This window comes from Nansenia antarctica (genome assembly GCF_963989245.1).
Source record: "Nansenia antarctica genome assembly, chromosome: 1".
Classification (NCBI taxonomy): domain Eukaryota; kingdom Metazoa; phylum Chordata; class Actinopteri; order Argentiniformes; family Microstomatidae; genus Nansenia; species Nansenia antarctica.
In genome coordinates, this window is record NC_137674.1 from 112,175,033 (window position 1) to 112,197,532 (window position 22,500).

Genomic DNA, 22,500 nt, shown 5'->3' on the forward strand with positions numbered 1-22,500 from the left:
CCCCTCTAAAATGCAATGAAATGGAGGAAATATTACTTAAAATAAGCCAGTTTTAAGATCAAAACTAGTGCAGTCAGATAAAAAACAAGCATATATTCAGGGGTGCACATAACTGGTGCGCCAGTGCGCATGCGTCGCCAAAATGCATGCTGCGCGGCAGATCAGCTGTATGAAGGCGCTCTTGCGCACCAACAGCTGGAAGCGCTGGGAGACAAATTTACTTCCTTATATATACTTATTTGCCGTCCCCTCAGCCGAAGGCCCGACGAGTAAATCCATCACAACAGTCGACCGACGACGACCACGGCGACTCCCCTCACGAAAACATTCGGAAAGTATCGTAACACGTACTTTCATTCCGCGTATCGCGTATCGCACGGTTATCACGCCGCCACGTGAAAATTCAGTCCCGAACGACTCGTCGCTAAAAGGAAAAACAACACCAAGGGACTTCACGTTTCTTTTCTCTGAAGCTTTCAAACGTTCAGACGTTTGTTTTACAGCGTCATTATCGCACCTAGACCCCTGACCCAGGATATGGTTGGGAATTCTATTAGAAGAAGAAAAAAAAAACTTTGTTGCACAATCAAAATAATGAGCTATTTAAAGTGATAGCCTCCAACATCCTCTACCATGGTTGAAATAGAGGACAGTGATCATTTACAGCAGTCAAGAGAGCAGTGATGATGATGATTAAGCTTGTAGCATAAATAAATGCTTAGGCTGTAACTTTTTGTTGAAAAGTTGATTTCAGTGTTTACAGAACAGAGCAGTGCTTAAAGAGATGTCAGTTGATTTCATTGTGTTTAAAGAACAGACATTCAGTTAGTGCTTAAAGAGATGTCAGTTGATTTCATTGTGTTTAAAGGAGTCTGACAGACTTTCATGCTTAAAGAGCAGTCATTTGATTTTGCATTTGTTTCTTTTGTTTTGCACACAATCATTTGTTCGTTCATCTTTATTTATGAACAAATGTCGTTTTGCTAATATAAGTTATCCATGTATCCCTTTTTCATCCATCCTGTGGGACGGGTCGTGACTCGCGAGCTCGGGGAGCACCAAGCAGCATCCCTAGGTGCTCCTCTGAGCACTGGCGCCAAAAAGTTATGTGCACCCCTGCATATATTGCCTTTATTTAAGATATTACATCTTCCTTAGATTTACTTTTTGCAGTGCAGGAAGACACCAACTACAACAGCATCAAAACAGTAAGGTTTTGTTGCCTCAAAATAGCCAAAATATGGCAACGTCTATTGTGCTTGCATTTAATAAATTGTTGATTCTACCGTTCACTAATAACAAACAGAAACAAAAGGTTGTTTCTAATACCATCATAATTTGACGAATTAACTAACTGAAATACAGCAGACTGTACATGTAAACACAGCAGGGTCAGGGAGGGTCGTTAGGACTCTTACCTCTTTGACGTGCCGTTTCAGGTGCATGTAGACGCTCTGTCCAGTCTTACGGTAATGTCTCTCCACATGTTCCCTTCCAAAGCCCAGGAATGTGTTCATACACACATACAAGCCCCCCTCAGACTCCTGCAGACACAAACACAACAAATGGCTTTAGTGAACAGCTTAGTGAACAGCCTTTAGTTAACAGCCAGCACCATGAGTGAGAGTGCCTTGAAGTCAAAACAGGATGTAGCACATGGGTAGGAGCACTATGTGTGTGTAGTAACAAAGCTATCACTAGTAGTAATACTGTATGAATGTACTAATAACCAAGTCTCCTGAAAAACAGATTTGATCTCGACGAGACTATAGGCTGGATAAATAAAGGTTAAATTACATGTTGTTACAAAGTGATTGACAAGTGAAACAGTTGCACTTTCATAACAATAAAAGAAAAACTCCATTATTGTGCGATTACAAAGACATGAACTACTATGTAACAACATGTTAACACAATGTTGTTATTACTACGATATATAGTAAATGCCAGTGGTAAAAGGACAATTAAGCATTACCAAAAATAAGTGTAAAATCCAAACAGTGCAAACTATAGGATTATAGGATTTATATCAACCAATTGTATTTTCATAGACCCATCATGAAAGGAGGCACAACAACCAACAATAGTTCTCCTTCAGACATTGTATCACAACCATCTTTTTCCAAGCGTATACTGGTTTATTAACGGTAACTCTGTGTCAAAAGGCAGCCAACAGTATCTCAGTAAACTGAGCCAATGTTAACCAACGTATACTAACCCTAACCCTAACCAACGTATAGAAAGTTAAGGTTGTGGTGTTTTCTAAAGTGGACTTTCTTTTGCAGGGACTGAAATAAGGAATGACAAATGTACATCATTAATTGACATGATATCACCGAGTAATGATATCCGGGGTCAATGCACTGGTCTGGGGGTGGGGGTGGGGGTGGGGGGTTTGACCAGTTGCAGGAGCATGTCAGGTGGCAGGTCACAGGTGCATGGACTACTCTACTGCACATGTGCAGTAAACTGTGCGTGCGTTCACTATCCACAGCCTTATTCTCAATAAGCAATAAACAATAACGCTACAATCAGCTCCCACCTTGATACATCGCATCAGTGCAAGACTGTAATCTTTGAGGACTATGCCAAACATGTGGTTTATCATTAACTGTTGCCCCCCAATGTAGCTTATCTGACAATGTGACTTGCGTAAACAGGCCCGACAGTTACAAAGTCTTCACCCAAGCTCTCCAACGGACACCTTGTAGGCCAAGACTCTAACTGGACACAGAGAGGCTTTTAAGGTATAACAAAAAATATAATCACACAAATAACCCCCCTCTTCATCCTAGCGTGTCTGCATTGAGAATAGGGCCTCCTAAAACTCGTTGTGACAAACATTTAAGTAGCTCAGCAGCCTCGGAGTGACACATGAGCCTCAACAGGGCGGGATAAAAATAACCTCTAGTCTTCAGGCTGACATGATGAACTCCAGACAGCTGAGTCACTCTTAGAAAACGGCTTTAATAAAGAATGTTTTTTTTTAAAAAGCGGTTGGTGGAGGAGAAAGTTGTGTTAGTTAGTAGTAACCTAACCTACACTCAGTCCAGAATGACTCCAACTCCTGGAGCGCGGTGCGTAAAATGGGCACAAGGCGCATGGCTTTAAACTCTGTCGATTGTAAAAAATGTAATAAAATATGAGTGCGCAAAACACCGCTTTTATTTTTTTGGTATGTTGTGTTTGCCATAATGCCAATCTAGAAGACTGTCCAATACCGACAACCTAATTAATTCCCAGTGATCACACTCTCCCCCAATTAACTTGATCATGAGTCTCAGCTGGCCAAACACAGGGACAGCACACGAGGAGCCGATATATCGCACAAATAAGCAGTACAGATCTGGAATAACAAAAGCTCTCATGCAGGTGGTCGTGGGTTAATTTACTAGGAGGTGACAGACACCCACGTACATAATTGTGCCCCTTTAACAAAGGAAGTCCCCCAGTTCCACCAGATGTAAACACAACAATTCATTATTTATTTCAGACTCCTCGGTGCTTAAAGTTCAAGAGAATGGTAGCTGGTCATCATGGGGATCCCCCCCCAACCCCCCAACCCCCCCCCCCCCCCCCCCCCCCCTCCCATAACTGCACATACATACAGGTTATTCACGTGTGTTAAGAGCAGAGCAGCAGCAGAGACAGGACGGAGTTGACAGCTCGCGAACACACGCACAAAACGCTCCCTTATAATAAAGGTTTATTATAAGGAAGGCGCACTTACGGGAGAGTCGTAGGAAAAGGCACACTCGCTCTTGAAGACCCTGTCGCCTGTTCTGGGCACTCTGACGGTGGGCATGTACGGGACCAGAAGCTCTCCTAGATCTGTAGCCATCTTCGCATGTCTGCTGCTCACACCACTATGCTGCAGGACTCACAGCGAGCAGCCTGGCAGGAGAGGAGGGGAGATGAGGGGCTATTTTTACATCGTTCGGGCTCCACATTCCTCCAGCGACGGAGGAGATGACGATGGAAACATTTCAACGGAGTGGGGTGAACTAATAGAAAAACACATTAAAAAAGACCCAAAATATATATATGTCTTCAGAGGCTGCAAAGGCTTTGGAAAGGAAACATAATTGATGTTCCAACAGCGTGACTTGTGCAGGAATAGTGGATCGCTGTACTGACCATGACGCTACTACAGGCAGGGACCCACCCACGGAATTGATCAATCCACCACCCACAGATGTCTGTCTACACCCCCTTACTATGGCTCCCCTGAACTGCTAATCCCAATTGAAATCGTAGATTGAACGCGTATAATAATAATAATAATAATAATAATATTATAATAATAATATTAATAATAATAATAATAATAATAATAATAATAATAATAATAATAATAATAATAATAATAATAATAATAATAGGCATACTGCAGGTGTAACCGGCTCGGTCTGTCTCGAGTCGACTACCTGCGTTGTGTTCTGTGCTGACCGATGACAGGACGCTGATGTGAACTTTAGGCACTTTTAATCTGTATAATGTACACAAAAATAATGTTGTCATGAATGATGAAACATCAAAACATGTAGGTGTCTTCTCAGCACGAGTCAACCTATAAAGAAACATTTCATTTACAACAATTCATTTACGATGAATTGAGAATCAAGGACCCCAATTGAAATAAGCCAGTGGCTTTCTTGGGTTTTTATCCTGTTAGTTGACCTTGTATGTAATATGTACTTTCATGTACCTACTTCTGCAAATCTTCTAATAAAGTTTTCAATCAATCAATCAATCAATCAGCTAACTGACACGGAGAACAGTGATGAGCGCTAGCGTACAGAAAAATGAACCACGCACGAGGTTAGCTAAATGAAAGTCTCTAAAACGCTCAAAACACCAATGTTTTCGATACAACATGACAGAATTTATGTGCACTCATCCTTAAATGCATGTACAACTTCTCATGTGCACTCAAATTAAAGTTACGACAGGTATGTTATAAGTTTACATTGCACTCCTGTAGACACGTACCTCTCTCCGTCTCATAGAAGTTAGACTGAGAGAAACGCGGAATATGCAGCCTATAGCCGTCACTGCCCCCTAGGGGGCGCAACTACACACACACCTCCGAATACCTACTAATTACAATGAACAATACCAGATTTGGGTGAAATAAAACTTACCTAACCACAAAATATAAAATGAAAGGTTACAAAAATATCACTCATTCCTTAACCTGTTACACAGGCATATAACATTTATAAACAGCGTCTTTGAGTCCCGGAAAAGCGTTATATAAATACAATGAATTATTATTATTATTATTATTATTATTATAAAGAGATTACAGTATGAGTGCTATAGCCTATTACCTGGAAAACATTAAATTGGCCTATCAAATTCAGAATGTTATACAATATTAGGAACAAGTTATGCCTTTATAATTGCAATACTTGTATTGTGTGATGTATGATGATGTATGATACATGTAATCTGTCTAAAAAATAGACAAACAAACAACAACAATATATATATATATATATACTGGCAATATTAGTGCAGCCGTGGAATTCCACCCCTACATTGTTTTTATGATGACAAATAGTTCAAATGAGTTTATTTGTCGACAGTGACTCAGGATTCTCGTGTTCTCATGATTACTTCTTGCTGGGGTTAGAGTAAGGAGTAAGGTGTTCAACATGTGTACACTACTGTAGCCCTGCATCCCCACAGTAGTAGTTGTGTATCCTGTCAAATGTCCAACCCATACTCCACTAAAGTCATTTTCTCTCTCCTCAGTAGCGCCATCTAGTGGACATGACAACCTCTTCGCAACTAACCTGGCATCTCACACTGTTATGTGGGTTCATTGTGGACCTCAAAATAACATTTATTACAAATATTAAACACTAAGAGACAGACACAGCTTTATAGATACAGGATATATACTTTATTTATCCATGAAGAGCAAAAAAAAAAAAAGACAAACAATTCATCAACATATGATGTTGACAGTTTGGACTGGAGACCGTAGGTGTTAGACTGGTTAGTTGTCGGGTGTTGACTTGATGCTGTAGTCGATCAGGTTCTTGTCCATGGTCTCATGATGGAACCACGGCCCGTCTCCCTTCTCCCTCATGTGTTTACGAACCTCCATCTGTTTCAGTCTGCAGACACACACAAGACACACAACATGTCAACACACTCTCCTCGGCAACAACACATGAAGTAAGGTCTTATTTGAAGCGAGGAGTCATATAGCAAACTGTGTCTTCTTTTAAGAGCTACCTCTCTTTAAACATGCATTTAGTTTATATATTGTTGTTCTTTTATCTACATGTGTAAGTATTATTGTGTAACATTGTCTATTCTTAGAAATATTATATATATTTATATATATACAGTTTGCATTTCAAGCCTGCAAACTGACACTTTAAATAACGTGAAACAATACTATTGTGCAATATGACAACCCTAGTTGACTATCTGTGCAGTATAGTACAGTGGATAGTGTACATAGCCTTTATTTATGTAAACCAGCTCCTTCCCTTCTTGTGATTTTTTTTTCTTCCTTTTTTTTCTTTTCCTTTCCTAACACCAGGGGAGCCACCCCTCCTAAATTTCGTTGTTTGGTACCTGTACTGTAGCAATGACAATAAAGTCCATTCATTCATTCATTCATCATTCATTCATATATAATATATATGTATTAGTCAGTTTTAATAACTTTTCAATGACTTGCCTGATTCTCAATGATGTGTATTATTTGAATGTTGCTTTTCTTTCTGTTTGGAATTGTACATACGCTGATATATTTCTATGATATCTTCTATTAATAATAATAATAATAATAACTTTTTATTTGTATAGCACTTTTCCTGCAAACGTTGCAGCTCAAAGTGCTCAATTGTTTATTTAGTGTTAATTGTTTAGTAGAACTTTGTAACCTTGTTTAGAAAAGTGCTCTTCAAATAAAGCTATAATTATTATTATTATTATTATTATTATTATAGACAAGTAATATTTTTGAGACCATGATATCATCCAACAAATGTGTTTCAGTACAGTAATGCAGAACTACTTGGACATCAGCAGCCCTGTTTCCCACAGCGGTGACCAAGCGCTTTTCAAAGCTAAGTGCTTTTCCATAGTCACTGCCCGGGCTAAACTATCAAATGAGTATGTGTGTAGTGCTTTTTACTAATAAAAACTGTCACAAAGTGCTTCAAAGTTACTCAAACATGTTGCTTGTGTCTCGTATATAGTTTACCACCTCAGAAGCAGCTAGTATGTAAACAACCTGGAGATCATGCTGGGGGGGGGGGGGTTAATGTGACCCTCACCTCATCTCTCCCTTCTCAGTTTCCATCTGGATCAGAGCCATCATCTTCTCGTAGTCCTTGGCTGGGGAGTCGTAGAAGGTCCGGGCGATAAACCTAGTGATGGGGTGCTGCAGAGAGAGAGAGAGGGGGACAGAGAGAGAGAGGCCACATTCACCATCACAACCAAGTCCAGCTGACAATATATGAGGCTTCAGAGACCGTGCTTTTTCACCCCGCCTCTGGAACTCTCTCCCTCAACCACTCAGAGACTCACCCTCACTCTCCACTTTTAAATCCTACCTCAAAACCTACCTGTTCTCCCATGCATACAACCTTACGTACCCCTAACCATCTCCCCTAACCCTGCCACCCCCCTCCCCCCTGGACATGCATACAACCTCCCCTACCACTAACCATCTCCCCTAACCCTGCCACCCCCCCCCCCCCCCCCTGGACACGCATACAACCTCCCCTACCCCTAACCATCTCCCCTAACCCTGCCACCCCCCTCCCCCCCCTGGACAAGCATACAACCTCCACTACCCCTAACCATCTCCGCTAACCATCTCCCCGAACCCTGCCACCCCCCTCCCCCCCCTGGACAAGCATACAACCTCCCCTACCCCTAACCATCTCCCCTAACCATCTCCCCTAAACCTGCCACCCCCTCCCCCCTGGACATTGCTGTGTTAATTGTTCCCTGTGCCTGTTCGTTAACTCTGTGTTCTATGTGCTCATGTTATCTGTTGTTAACTCTGTGTTCTATGTGTCATGTTATCTGTTGTTGACTCTGTGTTCTATGTGTCATGTTATCTGTTGTTAACTCTGTGTTCTATGTGTCATGTTATCTGTTGTTAACTCTGTGTTCTATGTGCTCATGTTATCTGTTGTTAACTCTGTGTTCTATGTGCTCATGTTATCTGTTGTTAACTCTGTGTTCTATGTGCTCATGTTATCTGTTGTTAACTCTGTGTTCTATGTGTCATGTTATCTGTTGTTAACTCTGTGTTCTATGTGTCATGTTATCTGTTGTTAACTCTGCGTTCTATGTGTCATGTTATCTGTTGTTAACTCTGTGTTCTATGTGTCATGTTATCTGTTGTTAACTCTGTGTTCTATGTGTCATGTTATCTGTTGTTAACTCTGTGTTCTATGTGTCATGTTATCTGTTGTTAACTCTGTGTTCTATGTGCTCATGTTATCTGTTGTTAACTCTGTGTTCTATGTGTCATGTTATCTGTTGTTAACTCTGTGTTCTATGTGTCATGTTATCTGTTGTTAACTCTGTGTTCTATGTGCTCATGTTATCTGTTGTTAACTCTGTGTTCTATGTGTCATGCTATCTGTTGTTAACTCTGTGTTCTATGTGTCATGTTATCTGTTGTTAACTCTGTGTTCTATGTGTCATGTTATCTGTTGTTAACTCTGTGTTCTATGTGTCATGTTATCTGTTGTTAACTCTGTGTTCTATGTGCTCATGTTATCTGTTGTTAACTCTGTGTTCTATGTGTCATGTTATCTGTTGTTAACTCTGTGTTCTATGTGTCATGTTATCTGTTGTTAACTCTGTGTTCTATGTGTCTCATGTTATCTGTTGTTAACTCTGTGTTCTATGTGCTCATGTTATCTGTTGTTAACTCTGTGTTCTATGTGCTCATGTTATCCGGCCACATACCTGGTAATACACACACACACACACACACACACACACACACATACCTGGTAATACTCCCAGTGCTCAGGCTCGTAGTCCTCTGGGATCTCAGACAGCTCTGCCTCACCTTGATCACAAAACAACACATATACCATATATATAACATACATATACTCAGACGGTTTAACATCCCTGTCTCATGTATCCTTACTTGGTGGATTAGTTAAATCCCAGGCTTGTGTTCCATATCAAAATGAAAAACTCTCAAAAAAGATTCGGCCTAAACTATGAACAATTGAAATATTCACTTACCGACAAACACATTCACGGATGTCACGATGATAGCTACTGGAATTCCTGTGAGCAGGACGTAGTATTTCTGGAAAGAGAAAGAGAGAGAGAGGGGGGGGGGGGGCTTTGTCATGTTGCTCTTTAAGACCTGTAAAATCTATTGATGTGTTCACGCCAAAATCATTTTGACAACTCCTCCTCCTGCCTGTTCCTCCAGGGTGTCTAAGTTAGGGAAACTCTGGTCCTCTGTTGCTCAGTAGAGCATAGTGTTTAACAACGCTTAGGTTGTGGGTTCGATTCCCAGCTGGGACCATATATAGGCCAACAGAAAAATGTATGCACTCACTGCAATGTAAGTCGCTTTGGATTAAAATGAATAATAATAATAATTATTATTTAATTTATTTAATTTAATAATAATTATTATTATTATTATTAGATGGGTAATAGCTGCATCCAGGTTCCCATGGTAACAGTAGATGGGTAACAGGCTAGCTGCATACAGGTTCCCATGGTAACAGTAGATGGGTAACAGGCTAGCTGCATACAGGTTCCCATGGTAACAGCAGGCCTAATCTCACCACTAGATGCAGAAACCTCCTGTCGTAGAAGTCCGTGGGCTTGATGACAAACAGCTGCTTCCCGTGTCCCCCCCAGCGCACAGCCACTGCAAAACAAATGGTAAAAGGTAAATGAACTGCACTTATATAGCTATGCCTTTATCCATTCACCCATTCACACACACATTCACACACCAATGGCGGCAAGCTACCATGCAAGGCGCCGGCCGGCCCGCTCACTGGGAGCAATTTGGGGTTCAGTGTCTTGCCCAAGGACACTTCGACATGTGGCCAGCCGGGGCTCGAACCGCCGATCTGCCAACCTTTTTATTTTCTTTTTTTTATTTAACCTTTATTTAACCAGGCAAACATGTAAGAACAAATTCTTATTTGCAAATGCAGCCTGACCAAAAAGCAATGGCTCTTTGGGGGGGGGGGGGGGGGGGTTAAGTAATACAATAAACAATAAAACAATAAAACACTGGCAAATACAGATGCATTAAAATACTAACAGTCAGAGAGAGGGGAGAGAGACGGAGGAGGTAGGGGTGAGGAAGAGCGGAGGTGAGGGATAGCGGGGGTAGTGGAGCAGGGGTACTTAAAATGAGGCAGTGATGGGTTATGGGATGGGTGAGAGACCCTTGCGATCATTAGACGGCGGCTCTACCTCCTGAGACACAGCCGCCCCAGTAACAACATTTTTAGGACATTGACAGTGTCACTGAACTGCACCTATAGGCACGAGATAGGAACTAAGAACAGTTTGTTTGTTTAACAGGAGAACTGAGGAGGCAGATAGACGCGTTATGTCTAGCAGATGCCTGTTGTTTATTCGCATATTCGCTCTGATCAATGTGATCTACAATGATTAGTCACTGATATGTAGTTAACTTCAAGTTCAGTTCAGGTAGAAGAAGTGTGTGTGTGTGTGTGTGTGTGTGTGTGTGTGTGTGTGTGTGTGTGTGTGTGTGTGTGTTAAGTGTGTGTGTCTGTGTCTGTGTGTGTGTTTGTGTGTGTGTGTGTGTGTGTGTGTGTGTGTGTGTGTGTGTGTGTGTGTGTGTGTGTTAGCTCTACTATGGTTTATTGAGATTCACATGATCATTGAGAGAGCCACAACCCAACAGGACAAAAACATCAAACAGCCAAGAGACAATAAAGATGAGATGGTGAATAGTTAGGTTTTTAACTAAAGGTGATTCCTCCCAGAGCCCTGTGTGTGTGTGTGACAGGGTGAACAGGCTCTGTTGGCTAGCTGGAGCTAGCCAGCCTTAGGACCTGTCACAAGGTCATAACCATAAATAGCCAGGAGATAGGGAGGAATTATCAACTTTAGAAGCTCTGAGTTGCTGGTTTACCTGTCTCTGTGCGTGGTACAGCCCTGGAGAGTAAGTTCGCCCCAGAAAGTCCAGATTTCAGAGGACTGAGCCTGGCTGCAAAGGCTGCTACACACCGGAGGACGCTGGTGCCCGCCATCACTACTGAGGGCAGAGTGAGGGCAAAGCGTTCTCGTTTGACGTGTGAAGCCAGAGCAGCCATCACTACTGAGGGCAGAGTGAGGGCAAAGCGTTCTCGTTTGACGTGTGAAGCCAGAGCAGCCATCACTACTGAGGGCAGAGTGAGGGCAAAGCGTTCTCGCTTGACATGTGAAGCCAGGAGCGGCCATATTTACTAAGGGAAAAGGATATTCTATCGCTAACAATTTATTTTTTTAGCTGACATTTATTTGTGATTTTGAAAATCGCACGAATTGTATATTTTCATATTCATTATGCATATTTTATTATTATCTTATTTTTTATTTTATTCTATGTTTATTGTATTTTATTTGATGTTATTCGTATTCTTTTATTATGTATATGTTATGTATATTATGTATATGTTCATAGTATTATTATTACTATTATCATATTCATTATTATAATTTTTTCTGTTATTATTCATATCCCGTTCATTTATTTTGTGATGCATTCTGGGTAAGGAGGACTGGCAGCAAAGATGGCGGCGACCTCAGTAGGACGTGTTCTGACTCTCTGCAGACAGATTCAAAGTGGTTTTAGGATCTCCTCTCTGTCACTATCAGCTCAGCACTCCACTTTCACAGCGACCAAACCACAGTCTTCTGTTCTCAGGTAAGAACCTGGGCGGTGCATCATGATTCAGGACATTCAACCCGTAGACAACACAGCAGGCTGGCATCATCACAATCCATGTAGGTCTGATCCATGCCTTGTTATGGGGAGGACACTTCTGTACCTCTGACCGCCTCTCAACACCTCTCTCTAACCCTGCCAGACGAGACGTACTGCACTTTATACATTGTAAATTATGTTCTTGTCTTGTGGTTATGTGTGTACATGTCCATGTGATAGTCATGTGCAATGTGTGTATGTTTTTGACACTGCTGTATTGAGCTGTTCCACCTGTACCGAAAACAAATTCCACCGACCTAGGTCGTGTGGTCATTAAACGATTCATTCATTCATTCATTCATTCATGTGCCTCTCTTACCACCAGGCCCGCGGCTCCCCTCCTGAGCCAAGACCTGACCTGTCATGTTGGGATTGTGGGTCAGTACCGGCCGCTGCACACCTCCATCACCAGGAGAGGCCTGGACGAGTTCTTCGACACACCCGAGAACTGGGGAGAAACCTCGGTCAAGTCAGGTGAGGATGGAGACATGTTGACATGACACGCGATCTCCTGGGTCTCCTCTGTCTTGGTATTGGCTTGCGACCCTAACCCATTCACCATGAATGCTCTGACATGTTTCTGCATCGCTTATACATATGATCTTCATACCTGGAGTGGCATGTTTGGAGTTGTCTACTGTGGTCATGACGGGTAGCCTATACAGTTAATTAGTATGGATATTAAGCAGCTTTTTGGATATTTCGTGGGGACGGACAAAGAATAAAATCTCTGAAGATGGAGAGTAGATGGATTCTTATACTACTAAGAAACTGGGATAAGTGATGCTTTAAACAGGTACGGGCATTCATGGTTGCAAGGCAATACCACCATGACAGTCGCATGTCATGAAATAATATGGAGTGTCTTTGACTTTGTTCCGTAGTAGCTGTAGTAAGTTACTTTGAGAAGCCCTGATTTAAAGTAATTAATAATAATTGTTTTCCGTCATCGATTGTAGGAGCACCATGGACTGCCAAACAACTTCGAACAAAAAGTAACGAAGACCTACATAAACTCTGGTAAGTGGTGAATAATAGTGACACTGAGTCGACCACGGTGTTGGCCTCCAAACTGTATGTTCACCTATAATAAACAACAGTAACATTGTTTTCTTGTGAAGGTACGTGCTGCTGAAGGAGAAGAACATGCTGCTCACCCTGGAGCAGGAGGCCAAGCGGCAGAGGATGCAGATGCCCAGTCCAGAGCGGTTAAAGAAGGTAACTGTGACTCACAGAGGGAAGCAGGGATGGGTGTGATTACTGTAAGTGTCTTCCAAGAGGTGGTACCCTTTGTCAGAACTGCAGAGTCACTACCCATCTTCCGTCAGAGACTGAAGACTCATCTCTTCAGGCTACACCTCAACTGCTCCTCCTGAGACATCCACTACCCCCCCAGCACTGCGTCTCCTGAGACACCTGCCTCTCCCCTATACTCTGCCTCCTAAGACTTCTATTGCCCCCCTTGTACTGTCTCTCCAGTGCCCCCCCTGTACTGTCTCTCCAGTGTCAAATTTAAGATTTAAATCTTTTTATTTTATTAACAATCACGACGACTGCCAATGGCCCCGGGGCTGAGCTAGATTACTCTTCCTGCTACAACTGGTGGATTGATTATTCACTTGCTTAGTCGAATGTATCGATTGTAAGTCGCTTTGGAATAAGGTGTCTGCTAAATGCCAAAAATGTAAAATGTAAATGTAAAACTGTAGCCTCTGCCTCTGGTTAGATTGACAGGTCTATGAAGAGACTGGACACGGTGGTGAAGGAGAGGGAGGACGCCCTCCGCCTGCTGCAGACGGGACAGGAGAAAGGGAGGCCCGGAGCCTGGAGGAAGAACATCTTTGGGAAAGTCTACTGGTATGGACAGATACCTAGCATACGCTGCTAACCTAGCATACGCTGCTAACTTAATAGGCTATCCTTGCAGAAATATCATCGCCCCTAATATTGTCGCTGACGTTGAGTCAGAGAATGTCATTCATCTCTTGTTTTGTTTGTCTCCAGGCAACGGTTTAGAGAGTACGCCATCCCCTGGTACATGAACAAGAGATACAAGATCAGACGCTTCCACGCCTCGCCCTTCGTCACGCCCCACCTCAGGTAAGAGACCCCACCTGTGTCACAACCTCACCTGGGAGACCACACCTGTGTCACAACCTCACCTGCATTGAACTTCCCTCACAGTGTCAAAGATGTAGCAGTCCCCTTTGTCATGTGATGCATCATTCTATGTTTTCTTGCAAGGAAATTTATGTTGTCTAACTTTTCTTGCAAAAAATGTATGTTTTTGTAGTCCTCTAAATGTAAGACTACAATTCCCTTGATTTCACTAGGTGACATGTTTGACACAGGTGTTGTGCGTTGGCTAAATCAAGTGATGTTGTTTGAACCCTTAAAACCACGGCATTCACTTGTCTGCTCTGCTTTATGCCTGAAGAAGGTCTATGACTTGACAACATAAACTATGTTTTTTTGCAGTGTTTGAGTGTGTGGATGCTGTTATTTTGCACTTTGCTCAAAATGGAAAAAGGTCTCTTCTGTTATCACAAGTGATGTTTCTGTCTGTCTCTCAGGCTGCGTTTAGAGAAGTTCCTCCGCTCTAGAACCAGGAAGGAGAACCTGGGGAGGCGGCAGGAAGCGGTTCTCCAGGAGAAGTTCCCCCAGATGAAGGTCCGCTCCTCCTGAGACGAAGGGAACGTCAAACAAACATCACTCTCCCTCCAGCAGCTCACTATCCTGTATCATGATTCGTTTATATAAATGTGGTTAATTCCCTATTAAAACTAATTATATTAAAGACAAGCGTTTGCTCACCAGTCATTGTCAGACAGTGCCCACCTGTGGGGAGATGCAGCCACTGCAGCCTAACACACTGGCAGCGTTCAGAAATGAGCTCAGAGAGAGCCGGAGCTCCCATGTGACTGCCTCTTGTCCAATCAAATAAAGGGACCAAGTAATTTGATTGGACTAGAGGCAGTCACGTGGACGCTCCGAACGCGGCCCATATGAAGGGATGTTAAGCTCAGTACAACCTATTTATTAGCCATGCTTTTGTTTCTATGGGACCCGGTGGATTCTGAAAATGTCTCTCAGCTTCCAGACGCTGAAATTCAACTCTGTTACGTGACACTTTTGAGAAGTCATTGTCACACTACATTCAGTTTTGTTTGGCTGCATCACAATGACGTTTAAAATGGTGTGATTGTGTGAAGAAAATGTTCTAAAAAGATGGAATTAAATCTTTCTCTACAGAAGTTGAATTCAAAAGGGGCTGTGTTTAATTCAACAAGCTAATTCAACAGTGGCTTTTGGTGAGTTGACATGTTCAGTTTCAATGGAAAAACCCTGTGGAAATGTAGCTAAAACTGTAGGTGAATCATGTTTGGTTGGTTGCATTGTAAGTAAAACCTCCCTTAAAGCAAAAAAGCTAGTATGATGAAGAATACTTCAATGTGACTAAATTGTGTTACAAAACAGTGGACAATTACTAAACAAAAAATGACTTTATTTTCAAAAGACAGCAAAATAGCCAATGATATAAACACAAGTGAAATTAAATACAGATTTCATTTGAAGGGAAAGAGTTGCCTTGTCCAGAGTGTAGCTTACTGACAATAACTCAACGGCATAGTCCACTGATCACCTTGAACAAGCTCACTGACTACCCAAGAACAAACAAAGGCATTGAAGACAACGTTATTCACCCACAACAAAACATTGGATAATGTACATACCGGTACACTAAAACAGTCTTAACCCCACAAACAGGATGGATATCAACATATCAAGTCATAGAACAGACAGTATCATCACAGGGTTCAAAGGATCTTTTTTCTTTCTCCTCTTAATGGCAATGGAATATTTGACAGTTGATTAAATTCAATGTTTTTCTACATAAAATCATGAAGACAGACTTAAAAAAAAATAAAGAAACTACAAAAACAGAGACCATCCTTGGGTGTTCCTGAGTCCACGGAAAAGGGTTCAACTAGATGAGTTGTTGTTGTTGGTGTCCTGGAGGTGGTAGAACGGGCACTTCCTGTCTATCACGGGCACTTCCTGTCCACACACTGCTTGCCGCCCTCCTCGTACTCCTGTTTCGAGATCCACATCTGCTGGAAGGTTCCCTGGGAGAGGAAAAGATCACTTTGTTTTTAACAATATGAACCTAACCTCACTTAACACTTTATTAGGAACACGTGAGCTGGCATCATATCTAAGCTGCCTACCACTGGCGCTGTGCCCTTGAGCAAGGCACTTAACCCCTAACTGCTCCAGGGGCCATGTAGATGGGTGACCCCTGTGCCCAGAGGTCTGTTCTCCCTGGGGGGGGGGGGCGTGTGCACCAACTACATTTGGTTCTCTCAGTACTTGTGCTCTGTTCAATGACAAAGTTGAATCTGATCTAAAAGCCGTGTTATAGACAGTGTTATATACAGTAGAACCAACAGCTGTGATTGACAGGTGTGGTTGACAGGTGTGATTGACAGGTGTGATTGACAGGAAGAGCTGTGATTGACAGGAGGAGCTGTGATTGACAGGTGTGATTGACAGGCCTCACCAGAGAGGCTAGGATGGATCCTCCTATCCAGGCGCTGAAGCGGCGCTCCACGGTGGTGTTGTTGGCGATCAGCTTCAGCCTCATACTCTGATAGGAGGAGAGACACGAGACACCATTATTATTATTATATAGATCAACTTCAGCCTCATACTCTGATAGGAGGAGAGACACGAGACACCATTATTATTATTATATAGATCAACTTCAGCCTCATACTCTGATAGGAGGAGAGACACGAGACACCATTATTATTATTATATAGATCAACTTCAGCCTCATACTCTGATAGGAGGAGAGACACGAGACACCATTATTATTATTATATAGATCAACTTCAGCCTCATACTCTGATAGGAGGAGAGACACGAGACACCATTATTATTATTATATAGATCAGCTTCAGCCTCATACTCTGATAGGAGGAGAGACACGAGACACCATTATTATTATTATATAGATCAGCTTCAGCCTCATACTCTGATAGGAGGAGAGACACGGTACAACATTATTATTATTATTATATAGATCAGCTTCAGCCTCATACTCTGATAGGAGGAGAGACACGAGACACCATTATTATTATTATATAGATCAACTTCAGCCTCATACTCTGATAGGAGGAGAGACACGGTACACCATTATTATTATTATATAGATCAGCTTCAGCCTCATACTCTGATAGGAGGAGAGACACGGTACAACATTATTATTATTACATAGATCAGCTTCAGCCTCATACTCTGATAGGAGGAGAGACACGGTACAACATTATTATTATTATATAGATCAACTTCAGCCTCATACTCTGATAGGAGGAGAGACACGAGACACCATTATTATTATTATATAGATCAGCTTCAGCCTCATACTCTGATAGGAGGAGAGACACGGTACAACATTATTATTATTATTATATAGATCAGCTTCAGCCTCATACTCTGATAGGAGGAGAGACACGGTACAACATTATTATTATTACATAGATCAGCTTCAGCCTCATACTCTGATAGGAGGAGAGACACGGTACAACATTATTATTATTATATAGATCAACTTCAGCCTCATACTCTGATAGGAGGAGAGACACGGTACAACATTATTATTATTATATAGATCAGCTTCAGCCTCATACTCTGACAGGAGAAGACACGGTACACCATTATTACTTTATTACTATTATAATTATATAGAATAATAATACAGTAATGTATACACTAATGGCCAGTGCTCACCGGGGGGGTCTTCTGAGAGAGCTCTCTGTTGAGTCTGTCAGTGAAGCCGTTGATGAGCGTGTTGCCCCCCGTGACCACCACGCTGCCGTAGAGACCCTGCAACACAGGTCAAAGGTCAGCCCTTAGCATCTCTTTAGCATAGCCGCCAAAGATACATTTTCAGCCATAACTTGAACATCAAGATAGATAGATAGATATATAGATAGATCGTTTATTAGCCACACGACCAACGCCGGTGGAATGTGTTCTCAGTACAGCATATTAATCTCTGCAGCACACACATGACAAAAACAAGGAAGTGCACAATAGACAACCTCAGACAAAACATTAAATAAATAGACAACAGACAATCGTGGTATGCATGTCAGTCATGACATCAACACCTCAATAACTCTAAATATGTTACATACGCTGCTTATTTTGTACTAAGTATCTATACAATTATGTAACATAAAAACACAGATATTAGCCTATTAGCCATAACAGGTAAAATGGCGGTCCTGTTGTGGGTTCTACTCACCGGCCGGATGTCGATGTCACACATCCCCACACTGGTAGTGACCACGTGGCCGACCCCCAGCATGGTGTTGCCAGAGAGGCCCTGAGGAGGAGGACGGGACAGAGGGTTAGAGGAACACAGACGCTTCTGACGAAATAGAGTACTTTAATTAAGGACTGGTCAAACAAGAGGGTTTATGGTGGCCTGGGGTGGTCCAGTGGTCTAGCACCATGGCCTGGGGTGGTCCGGTGGTCTAGCACCATGGTCTGGGGTGGTCCAGTGGTCTAGCACCATGGCCTGGGGTGGTCCAGTGGTCTAGCACCATGGCCTAGGGTGGTCCAGTGGTCTAGCACCATGGTCTGGGGTGGTCCGGTGGTCTGGTACCATGGCCTGGGGTGGTCCAGTGGTCTAGCACCATGGTCTGGGGTGGTCCGGTGGTCTAGCACCATGGCCTGGGGTGGGGTGGTCCAGTGGTCTAGCACCATGGCCTGGGGTGGTCCAGTGGTCTAGCACCATGGCCTGGGGTGGTCCAGTGGTCTAGCACCATGGCCTAGGGTGGTCCAGGGGTCTAGCATCATGGCCTGGGGTGGTCCAGTGGTCTAGCACCATGGCCTGGGGTGGTCCAGTGGTCTAGCACCATGGCCTGGGGTGGTCCAGTGGTCTAGCACCATGGCCTAGGGTGGTCCAGGGGTCTAGCACCATGGCCTGGGGTGGTCCAGTGGTCTAGCACCGTGGCCTGGGGTGGTCCAGTGGTCTAGCACCATGGCCTACATTATACGCATATTATTATATATTATTATTATTATTATTATAATTATTATTCCCACGTCGGCAAGGGTTCGAATCCGGCCTATGCCCTGCTCCACTGTCTCTATCCAAGACAAATGAAAATATAAGAGTGGGTCTGCCCCGCGCTTTTAAAAGAACCCTTAAAAACTAAAAAAGAGAGTGAGCTCTCACCTTGGCGTTGGAGGGGTCAAACAGACCCTCTGGGATCTTCAGTCTCTCCGCCCCAAAGTCACAGTTGTAGCCGTTGGGCAGCTCATAGTGGACTGTGGGCATCTGGGCCGCCACTCTGAGGAACAGAAGGTTGGTTACAGTTTAACTCATCTGGCTGGCTGGCCAGACACGTGACACAGTCTGATCATTTGGTCCTCATGTCGGGATCCAGATGTAACGATCAGACTTTTCTTTCGGAAAAAACGTCAATACACTTCCGCGTTGTTGAAGATCAATGACACATCGCTAGTCAACCATCACAGCTTGTTCTGTGAGCCTGCTAACAATGTAAAGTAGTGTTCTAGTTAACTAGCTAGCAGTGGGGGATTACTCACCCAATCCATTACGTTGCAGTATTTAGGCTTGACTAGAGAGTTTGTGTTGTGATTCGTATTTCCGTAATTTCCGTGTTTCAAAAGAAAAGTCCGAACATTTTGATGGGTTGCCGACATGCGGACCAAATGATCAGACTGTGTCACACATGTTGTGTGGTGGGTTTTGTGGGAAAGGGTAGTAATGGAGCATATGGATTGGACAGACTTACTGCTCGTCATACGGAGAGTCTGACACCTGCAACACTGAAGCCTGGAAGTCCTGGATCACAGTCTGGAGACGGGGCGACAGAAAAAATAAGAACAGTCCACACCTTACTGACATGTCCCGGCAATAACGACCATACTTGCACTCACATGAGGTATTTTTTCCCCAGTCACGCACAAACTAACACAGAGCAGTGTTTCCTCTACATGCATTTATTGGTGGCGGGCCGCCACGAATGAATTTCCTCCGCCACGAATTGATTCAGTCCACAAAAAAAAAAAAAAAAAAGTTCTCCAAAAAAAATAATAATAATAAATAAACTGAACATTTTAGCTGATTAAAATATATCTGATCCTAGATCAGCGCTATAATGGATGTTGACTAAAAGTGCACCTAAATCCACGCCCATCTCTCTCTAACCGCTGATCCAAAATCAGATTAATGACATTCAGTTGACGACGTGACACAAGGGCTCCTGATTGGTCTAAATGTGAACTGTGGTATTATTGTTATTGTGTACAGGCCACCGTAGTGACATCAGGGGGGTATTCCATCAACATCGCTAAAGGGAAAATCCAGGTTTAGTCTGATAAATCTCGCGAGAGTTCTTAAAAATATCCAGGCATATTCTGATAGGTCTCGCGAGAGTTATCAAAAATAAGCCAGGATTTTCCTTTAGCGACGTTGATGGAATACCCCCCAGGTCAGGTGGGCAGGTTACGACGAGACAACAAGAGACCGGTATTGTAGAGCTTACAGAGCGAGTTAAAATAAAGACACTTACATTGAAATACAGAAGGACTCACGTGTATGTTTAATAGAATAACACGACATGGTGTCAGAAGTCCTGTAAGTGAGTGTTAAGAGTTAGATCGGCCGACAAGTGTCATTTGAGCTCGTGACGGTGAGAAGGTAGAAGAAAAAATGGATGCTAATGCTAACGCGGGAGCAGCTGCAGTCCAGAGAGCTTCTTCGAAAAATTAAACGAAGACAGCGACAGATGGATGGATTTTTCAAGAAAAAAGATGTCCCAGACACTTCAAACATTGCTGAAGCTAGCAGTGGCTATGAGCGACCCGAAACTGCATGGCTGGCAGGACCAAAGAAGCTAGGTGGTGGATCAGCTAACAGCGTTTATGGCGGGGTACCACCACCACCAGCTACAACTACAACTACAGCGGGAGAGCCATCAGCATCGGCTAGCTGTGTTGGTGTATCAGCAGACATTAGCAAGTCAAAAAACTATTCTTATGTGCCGTCACTTTAGCAACGACACAGGATTGTCAAGGGGAAAAGAAGGGGAGACTATTTTTTTATTGACAACGGAATTACATGCTGGAAAAACATGCAGCTAAAATTCAGGGAACATTTGGACCTTCAGAGACACACGGGAGAAGTACGTGAAAACAGGGCTGATGTGGGTGTCATCAAAGGTAAGAGTTCATGTCCTTCATTAAACGTTTAGCTTTGTCATTTGATACGCCGCCTACGACTACCATCTCTCTGCACTACAGTAAACAGTTAATCAGTAACGTTAGCCGCTTTTGTGCTCATGTAAGCCTACTTCGTATTATATTATAGCTGATGAAATATCGCGCGCCTAGCGCGCGGTCAGGGCTATCCGCCACCAATGTAAAAATTCCTGGAGGAAACACTGCAGAGGTATATGATCACGCTGGATTAGGGGTAAGACCCTGCGTACATACCAGCGTCATGTCCAGGGGTGTACTTGTTCATCAAGCCGCCTCACGCTACTGAAACAGGAGATAGGCTCCTGCCTCCTAAGGGCCGTTAGTTGTGACCTGAGGTAGTTTATACTGGGGTAGTTTATAACTGGGGTAGTTTCTATGTCTTACGTTACACATGTAGTTGTGCCAGGAGCGTGTGACCGAAGGTAGTTTCTCCTTCTTTTTCCAGCTGGCGGGGGCGCCCTCACGTACCGTATCCTGCAAAGAGAAACGCTGAGGTTGGCAGTGTGTATTCACCATGGAGGAAGAGGAGGGGGAGGAAGAGGAGGGGGAGGAAGAGGAGGGGGAGGAGGAGGAGGGGGGGGGGAGGAGGAGGAGGGGGGGAGGAGGAGGAGGAGGGGGGGAGGGGGAGGAGGAGGAGGGGGAGTAAGAGGAGGAGGGGGAGGAGGAAGAGGAGGAGGGGGAGGAGGAAGAGGAGGAGGAGGCGGAGGAGGAGGATGGGGTGATACATGAGGGAGGTGAGGCAGCGTAATGATGAAGATGGACAGACAGACAGTGGAGATGGAGAAATCAAAATGAAAGATGTCTTCCTAGGGGTCTGGTCCCTATCAGGGTATCTTCCAGGGCATATTCTTATTTATGCCTTTTCTTTTTGGATTTATTTGTTTTAATTTGGCCATAAGGTAACATGCATTGCATTTCGTTTCAGCAGTTCAATTGGGTTCAATCGTGTGAGAAGAAGAAGGAGAATTTCAGTGACACAGCAGTAATGTGTAGGGCGTTGGATACAGAGTTGATCAAATTGCTTTTGTTCACCCAGATTTTCTGGCCCATGTCAATCGTATGCTAATGCATGCAGTGTATCGCAGCCAAGGACCAGAGTTAGAGCATTGCCACTGTATTGGTCAATCATCAAACAATGACATTAATGTTGCATGCATGCATATACATTTGCATTTATATATATATATACACCTCATAAAATCCCCTTTGTAATATAACGA

General features: G+C 43.2%; 4 protein-coding genes across 5 annotated transcripts in view; 1 reads left to right on the forward strand and 3 right to left on the reverse strand.

The window, feature by feature from the left end:
* Nucleotides 1-3,841, reverse strand: part of usp13 (ubiquitin specific peptidase 13) — a gene marked incomplete at both ends in the record, with an annotated part of 58,702 nt that extends 54,861 nt beyond the window's left edge. The window contains 2 exons of the mRNA XM_080530197.1: nt 1,419-1,544; nt 3,731-3,841. Coding sequence (XP_080386323.1) covers nt 1,419-1,544; nt 3,731-3,841 — 237 coding nt within the window. The remainder of the gene's footprint in view (nt 1-1,418; nt 1,545-3,730) is intronic.
* Nucleotides 3,842-5,936: 2,095 nt separating this feature from the next.
* Nucleotides 5,937-11,270, reverse strand: ndufb5 (NADH:ubiquinone oxidoreductase subunit B5). Its single transcript, XM_080535621.1, has 6 exons — nt 11,144-11,270; nt 9,810-9,895; nt 9,250-9,316; nt 9,003-9,064; nt 7,305-7,411; nt 5,937-6,128 (listed from the first exon to the last, which is right to left on the reverse strand). The coding sequence occupies exons 1-6, from the start codon at nt 11,259-11,261 to the stop codon at nt 6,008-6,010; spliced, it is 561 nt and encodes a 186-aa protein (XP_080391747.1). The 5' UTR covers nt 11,262-11,270; the 3' UTR covers nt 5,937-6,007.
* Nucleotides 11,271-11,783: 513 nt separating this feature from the next.
* mrpl47 (mitochondrial ribosomal protein L47) lies at nt 11,784-14,747 on the forward strand (the record flags this gene model as incomplete). The annotated part of the gene is made up of 7 exons (XM_080543844.1): nt 11,784-11,917; nt 12,303-12,451; nt 12,937-12,997; nt 13,099-13,195; nt 13,704-13,834; nt 13,982-14,077; nt 14,551-14,747. The coding sequence occupies 7 exons, from the start codon at nt 11,784-11,786 to the stop codon at nt 14,660-14,662; spliced, it is 780 nt and encodes a 259-aa protein (XP_080399970.1). The 3' UTR covers nt 14,663-14,747.
* Nucleotides 14,748-15,485: 738 nt separating this feature from the next.
* Nucleotides 15,486-22,500, reverse strand: part of actl6a (actin-like 6A) — a 20,958-nt gene continuing 13,943 nt past the window's right edge. For both annotated transcript variants that reach the window (XM_080550559.1, XM_080550558.1), the window contains exons 8-14: nt 21,665-21,754; nt 19,813-19,874; nt 19,230-19,344; nt 18,291-18,371; nt 17,771-17,866; nt 16,539-16,625; nt 15,486-16,104 (exon numbers count right to left, since the gene is read on the reverse strand). In XM_080550559.1, coding sequence (XP_080406685.1) covers nt 16,024-16,104; nt 16,539-16,625; nt 17,771-17,866; nt 18,291-18,371; nt 19,230-19,344; nt 19,813-19,874; nt 21,665-21,754 — 612 coding nt within the window. In that variant the 3' untranslated portion in view covers nt 15,486-16,023. The remainder of the gene's footprint in view (nt 16,105-16,538; nt 16,626-17,770; nt 17,867-18,290; nt 18,372-19,229; nt 19,345-19,812; nt 19,875-21,664; nt 21,755-22,500) is intronic.